At 35.3% G+C, this 7,959-nt stretch overlaps 1 protein-coding gene across 1 annotated transcript in view; it reads left to right on the forward strand.

Moving 5' to 3' along the window:
- LOC106875467 (uncharacterized) overlaps positions 1 to 4,668 on the forward strand; it is a 29,795-nt gene extending 25,127 nt beyond the window's left edge. Inside the window, exon 4 of the mRNA XM_052977112.1 lies at positions 2,727 to 4,668. Within this exon, the coding sequence (XP_052833072.1) occupies positions 2,727 to 4,573 (1,847 nt within the window). The 3' untranslated portion in view covers positions 4,574 to 4,668. The remainder of the gene's footprint in view (positions 1 to 2,726) is intronic.
- The last annotated feature ends 3,291 nt before the right edge of the window (positions 4,669 to 7,959 follow it).

The raw sequence follows: 7,959 nt of genomic DNA on the forward strand, positions 1-7,959 counted from the left end.
TAACACTCACTGAATGAAATCATCTGATAAGACCCTATCATGTGGTTTCGAGATTTAACCATTCAGGTTTTGCTTCTCTTCAGGGGGCTCCACAAATTACTCCGGGTTAAAGAGATAGCCTATTTCTTATTAGCGCATGAAGAAAATAACCGTTGAACAGTGAGCGCCAAATCCAAAGTGGTTTCACCTAATATGTATATAGACATATAACAATAAGTTTTTATAACGATAAATTAATATTATGATTTATTAAATACTTTATAATATAATAATCGTTTTATACAGATTTTCGAAATATATTTTTAAGCCTTTATTTTTTTACTGCAAAATCCTTTAAAAACAACTGTGTTAAAATCTGAAGTTCTTAAATTTACAACTTGAGGCTCGGCAGCCCACTCGAAATTTTCATTAATGAGCGGAAAATCAGTTTATAACACGTTTGCCGTTCCTCCTTTTATTTTTTTCATTCCTTGTTACGAATCGATTTGCGAAAACGGCACTTTTTTCACAAATTTTCGAAGTATGTTTTTAAGATAATATATCAGATTGTAAAATTGTTTAAACACAATAGTGTTAAAATTTCAAGCTCTAAAATATATACCTTTAGGCTCCGCAATGCACTTGAAATTTTGAAATTATGTGAAATAAATTGACCTTTCGACTTTCTTATTTCCAAAACTAGGTCAGCGAATATATGTATTTCACGAGGGCTGGATTACACATACATTAAAATGAATTAAATAGATTGTCAAGATTCTAGCAGAAAAGATAATTCTTCTTTGGCAAAAGGCATCCACCCTTTGTGTTACGTTTGAGTCAGTTAAACGAAAAATCATAAATGGTTCCTTTCCTGACGTAGAAGGATGACCGTTATCTGGCCGGTTCATTATAATCACTCTCTGAAAGATCGGCTGAGATACTGCATGATCTATTTCGCCAAATATCATTTTGCGATTAATCCGTTGATCCTGTAAAAATCTGTGGTACTTTTTTTTTTAATTCTACAACTGCAGTGTTTTAAGGAGTTGCACTAAATTTTTTGTTGCATTATTTTTTTAAACTCATTACACTTTGTTTGAAACGATGGCTCATTTTTTCCTACTTTTCACAGATTTTAGTAATGCTTGGTACTTTAGATAACAGTTTAGGATTTTCGGTTTAACTTACTCAGTCGCAACACGAGAAATGGATACCTTTTCCCGACGAAGAATGATCTTTTTTGCTACAATCTCGATAATTTGTTTAATTGAAGTATCTTTCTTACAGATATGATTTTCTTTTTGTCGTTCAAATAAAACACACACGTCCTTATAATTTGGAAATCCTGGCTCGCTAAGTTCACATAGAGTACCAAATATTAGGCTGTCGGTATGATGACGTGTCATTGGCGTATTAGTCTTCACTAAATGTAAACAACACTAAATTTTATACGAACACTAATTTTAATACAATGGCTTAAAGTCAAAGTACAAAGCAGAGAACTTCACACACGTACAACGTACGTCCATACGCAATGACCGATGCAACGACACTGGAGAGAAGTTCACACTCCTTATAAACAATGAGGAAACTTAAGATATTAGTCAATTGTATGATATGTGTAGTCTTTTGCATTCTGGTATGTAGCGATATGTATTGATTTCGACTTATTATCTACGAAATCCAAAATTCGACCGAAAATAGTGATTTTTAAAATTTTTATTTGAATTGCGGCGCCTAAAAAATATTTAACAGCAAAGTACATTATTCACGTTTCTTTAAACCCTAATTTGCAACGAAATATCGTTTCTTGGTTACTGTACTTCATGTTGACTTAATTTCTTCAATTACACACACATGCGCGCATGCACTCACACACACCTCATCCCTTCGTTCTATGCGCAGAAGTGGTGCACAGTAACAGAATCTTCGGATCGAGTCAAATATAACCAACTATTCCATATCGGTGCCGTAGTATCCACATGGGTCTTTTGTACTGGCATTGTGTCCTGTGAAATCAATGATGAAGTCAAACCAAATACTGACAATTTGAAATCAATGAATGCAATCGTTTCAGATCTGCTTCTTAGATGTTAGGAAATGCGTCCGTTAAGCAAGTCCTTCGACAAAGGAAAGTCTTATGTAATGGCCACATCCCTTAATATGTATTACGCACACCTGGAACGTACGCATGAAATGACTTCAAAATATCGTTGCTTGCTTTGAATTTATTATTAGAACATATATATATATATATATATATATATATATATATATATATAAAGAGAGAGAGAGAGAGAGAGAGAGGGGGGGGGATAGATAGATAGATATGTACATACATAGATAGACAGACAAATAGATAGATAGATAAATAGACAGATAGACATAAATAGACAGACAGACAGATAAATAATAGATAGATAGATAGATAGAAGTGTGTATATATTTGTGCTCGCGCGCAACACACTCACGCACAATCACTCCTGCGCACACATATAACTTAACTTTAATAATTCATGTCGGGGACAGAGAACAGAATTCGAAGTGAAGTGAGAGTGGTACATTAACAAAATTTCTAAGAAAGAAAAGTATAAGTAGTGTTTGTAAATAAATATATATATATATATATATATATATATTCTGGAAACAGAAGATTAATTTTTTTTTTATTCTATCTTTATGTCTACAATTTTCCTGTTCATTTCTTCTTCTATATCGTTTCTCTCTTCTACGGAATATTTAAACAGTTGAACGGAAGTTCGATGTCTCGAAATTGTCTGGAAGAAGAAAACTTGCTAAACTGTTGACTGAATTCATCAGAGACAATAATGTTTCCAAAGTGAAAACTACGTTGAAGAAATACAACTTGAAACAAAGATATATGATCATCTCATTGAAAGTAAACGGCTGTCCACTGTTTTTCACGGCGTCAGATGTAGGTAACGTAAGTCTTGTTAATTATTTCCTCGATCAATGTGATGCCAACATTGAACAACGTGGAACATATGCTGGAATAAAATGTACACCACTTTGGATCGCAGCACTTCGAAATCATTTCTACGTGGTGGTTACTTTGGCTAAACGCGGTGCTGACATCAATACGCAAGCAAGTTCTGGCAAAAGTGCCATCAGCATCAGCTGTCGAAATTCTAAGATTGTTAAGTTTCTTGTACAGCAAGGTGCCAATGTTGACTTACCAGACGCAAGAGGCCGCACATCTCTAATGTGTTCGACAGAACACTTGATCATATGTCGTCGCTTGTTGTCTCTCGGAGCAAATGTTAACAGGGTTGACCATAAGGGTCAGGACGCTCTCCATTTCGCAATAAAACGAGGGCAGTTAAAAACAGTGGATTTATTTGTAAGACATGGAACTGATCTTCTGAGGAAAGATAATAACGGCACAACACCTTTGGAGTTTGCAGCTATCCATAACAAACCGGATATAATAGAATTTCTAATCTCCACAAATCAGTACGGTAGAGAATCTATAATATCAGCTTATGAACTGTTGGGCAGCCAGTTTGCAATGGATTATCACTTGACTTATAATGCAGAACAGGTGAAGATATGGTGGTTTAGAGCCCTAGAAATGCGCTACGGAGACACAACTCAGACACCAATCACTAAAGATTTACCAAGTTATCAAAGACTGGTCACTAATATTATCGGAGAAGAATTTACAAGCGTTGATAATTTGAACCAAATTTCACACAATGCGAATGCAATGTGGACTCAAGGTCTATTGGTGCAGTCACGAATATTGGGTCCCAGACATCCGACTACGATCAAATCACTAATGAGGAAAATATGCTTCCACATAAAACGGTGTGAATTCCATGAGAGTATACAATTATTATACTGTCTGTTGAGCTTCTGTAAATATTTCTCTGATCCCCTTCAGAACGATATCCTTGATGTGATAGAAACGTTCACATCGATTTTAATGCACACAATATTAACAAACAACACCAGCACCCATCATTTATCTCCTATTTTCCATTGCTTCATCAATTACGTATGTTCACATGTCATTCCATACCTGAAACAACAAGGAACAACGATAAGCAATCAAAAAGTACCCGATTTGGAACGTCTTCTAATTGAAATTCTGGATTTGCTTGAATTAGTTTTGAACTATCCCCTAGATGAATTACATTCAAAAGAAATCGAAAGCAGTTTAGTGGAACTCATAAGTCATCGCCCACGTGGAATGAACCAAATAAGTCTGCTGCAACTTTCAATTCAAATGTACCATCCTCTTAATGTAGTTGAAATGCTTCTGAAATGCGGTGCAGACGTGAATTCCATTGACAACGAAGGCAACACCGCGATCCATTATGCTATTCTGTATCCTTCGCAATATCAGACAGAAATATTATCTTGTTTACTGCAATATGGATGTCATGTTGATATCGTCAACAACAATGGTTATTCTGCACTAGAATATCTCCAGCTTTGCAAATTGGTATCCAACCCTTTGAAATACTGCACGCTTCAGTGCATTTGTGCCAGAAGCATTCGTAAACACAACGTAAACTACAGGCATGTACTGTCAAAAGAACTGGTATATTTCGTTGATAAGCATGGCTAAGTACTACTGTTTGCAGTAAATTTTCTAATTAATAAATAAAATTGTCTTAAACGTTTGTAATAAAGGATTACAAACAAATAAAAGAGCAATCGTGATATACTCTCGAAAATTACAAATAATAATACTAATAATACAACTAAGAAAAATATGTTTCTATATCACCTATTTTATTTCGTTGACGTGTGTATTATATTTTAAAATATGGGACTGTATACCTGCGAATAAGTTGTTGCATGTCTTTTTAAACGGCATGTTGTTTCCCTTTGAAATATTCCATAGACAAAATTTAGGATTGACTTGGAGTTCAGTAACACAACAGCAACAGATGGTTATTTGTTACCATTTTATGATGACAAACATTTTAGTTTTAACTGAATCTTCCGCGTATGTTTGGCTTTATCTTTAAATTATTTGGTTCCCATACACAAGTAAAGCTCTTATTCTTTAATTTTTGAAAATTACTGACTTCTTTTTCTTGGCTTAAGTTTTTAATTTTGGGGCGAAAACAGGATTTGTTACGTGCGCCATTTAATTTTCATGCCAAAGAAGAAACCCCCAATGTATGCAAGAATTAGCAGCTAGATCTTCCGTAAATGTCACCCGATCTTATAAAAATGAACACATTCAATAATGTAATCTTTAGTTCTGAGACATATGCGGGATGGCCAACGTTGGAGTTCCTTGATTATATAGATAATCTGTTGTGAAACATTTGGAAGTTAAATAGAAACAAAAAGACAATGAATGACAAATTTCGTCAGACAAAAATGTAACTTCGACGCGGAGCGAAATATCAGAATATGCCATAGGGAAATATAAATTTTCAATTTGAATTAGCTTTGCTGATTTCACCGAAAACTGAGTCCTTGTACGTGTTCACAATTAATTCATTCTGTATACTGATGTTCAATTCCAATCCACATGCTGTTGATATTTATTTTATAATTGATTAATCGAAGTTCAACCAGAAGCAGTTATACTTTGATGATCAGCGTTCGAAACATAAACACCACAATTCTTTTTTTGGAGAAAAGAACTATAATTTGTAATATATACTCCCATTATATGAGATAGCATTCTGTAACTTAGCAGAGATTTGATGGCGTTTGTATCCGGTTGTGATACCCTCTGTAAACATAATCCCAAATTAAGTCTATAGAAGTGGGTGATCATATAGCGTTTACTCTACGTCTGCATAGATACGATAAGTAGTTAATTTAAAGAAGGAAAATTGTGAAGAGAAGCATCGAACTTAAGAGTAAATATGGAAGTCCCCATTGAGAGTATTTTGTGAGGGGGAAAAGTTTTTTCGACAATGTTCGAGTGCTTGTGCATCGATATTGTTCAACCATTTCAAGTAAGGCATCATCTTCCACAGCAGGTCTTTAGGACTTTCATTTGTCTTCGAGGCTGCTGTCCCCTTCCTTGAGTTCTTTGAACAAGTTTTGTAGCACAGGTTCGTTGACCCTTTCGGGGCCTTCCACATCATTACTTATTTATTTATTATTTTGTCGCTGCTGCTGTTGCACTAAGTCTATAGCGCAACCATATCCAACTGAATTAGAGGTTGAAAAGATGGAAATCAATTCCTACTGTAAGATTTTGATGAAGCGTATACTTCCCGATCCGTGACAGGGGGAATCCTGGTCCTTAACATTTTGATATGGACAACACATGTGAAAATTAGTTGTTACTGTCTAACACACGGTTCAAGACTATATTGGTGCGAAATGAAATAATATTGATTAAGCAGAAATCCTAAATCAATGGACTATAAGTGAGCAAAATTCAACAGACTGAATAGTTTACAACACTTTGTGTAATTCGACAAATGGACAAACGAGGTCGAGTATTCTGGAAACAAGGAATACACTCTAGGGGTCACTGAGGAGGGAGAGCTGGCGACGATGAATGAGTTGACAGATAACTGGTTTCCTTTGCGTGAGATGTAGGCTAAAATGCTATTGGTCAGTTAAAATTATCATGGGTCATAATAATAGTTTGCGGAACACAACAGGTTTCCAATCAATCAGAATTACACTTACAGTGATGTACAGACATACAAATGCGTGTGCGTGCATATGTATGTATGTGTATGTGTACGTCGGTTCGTGTGTGAGTGCGTGAGTGTGTGGACGTATTTATATATGCATGTAAGTTTACTCACCTAGCATGTTCTATTTATTCTCTTCGCTCCACAAAACCTATAAATGTGTATTCAGGTCTGATTCAGATCATGTGAGTGTGCAAATGGACACATTGACCGAAACTCACATTAAAGGGTTTCATAAACACAACAACCAAATCAGTGGAGTAATATCTGGAGGGGAAGAAGGCATTACCAGTGACGTTGGTTGTCTGTCTATTCAGGACAAAACACATAGTGAGAGTTTTGCACTTGGCGATTGTACACAGCGCAGCGAATTACTCGGAGAACATTGACAGAAATTTGGAAGAGATTTTTTCTGCAAGCACAATGTATGTCTAGCAATAAACTGTATTTGCCCCCTAAAATTGCCTGTCTTGTTTAGAAATTAAATCCATGTTGACACATCCCTGCTGACCATGTGAGACTGAGACAAGCAAATCGATATATTGTTGCCTTCATCTAGCATGATATTAATGGCCGTAATTTAGATGTAATATGCAGAAATCTCAGTGGTAATTCTGTTTAAAAAGCCCGACATGAAAGGGCCTTAAGCATCATTATGAAAGATACAAAATACCATTCGGTCAAATCATAACGTCTCTCACATAATTATAATGAGCTGTAAGTAGACTTAAACAGCGGTGACTGTAAATTACATTTTCGGTTCCTTTATTTACCACTCAAATATAATGACATATATAGAAATGTATGAACAAGAATATTGATTACGAGTGCATACATATGAAACCAAATACGTACGTATATACTTGTGTAGTCGTATATGACTATCTAAACGAATGCACGTTTGAACAACTCGAATATCAGATAATTATATGGTCACAATATGTATATATGTATATGTATATGTATATGCACATGTATGTAAGCATATCGATATGAAAGTAAACAGACAGACAAACAGACGGATAGGTAGATATGTCATATGAACAGACATGCACACATACACACACAAAGACACAGACATACTCAGACATGCACACACACACACAGAAGTACACACAAAATACACAAACATAGACAAACCCATATATATGCAGAATTATATGCGTGTGGGTGTGTATGTGTGCGTATATATATATATGCATACATACATATATGTAGAGATACATGCATATGCATACATACACACATACATCTACACATACATACTTACAGGCGGACAGACTGCCAGACGAACACACACACACACATACACACACACACACACACACACACA

This window comes from Octopus bimaculoides, chromosome 27 (assembly GCF_001194135.2).
Source record: "Octopus bimaculoides isolate UCB-OBI-ISO-001 chromosome 27, ASM119413v2, whole genome shotgun sequence".
Taxonomy (NCBI): Eukaryota; Metazoa; Mollusca; class Cephalopoda; order Octopoda; family Octopodidae; genus Octopus; species Octopus bimaculoides.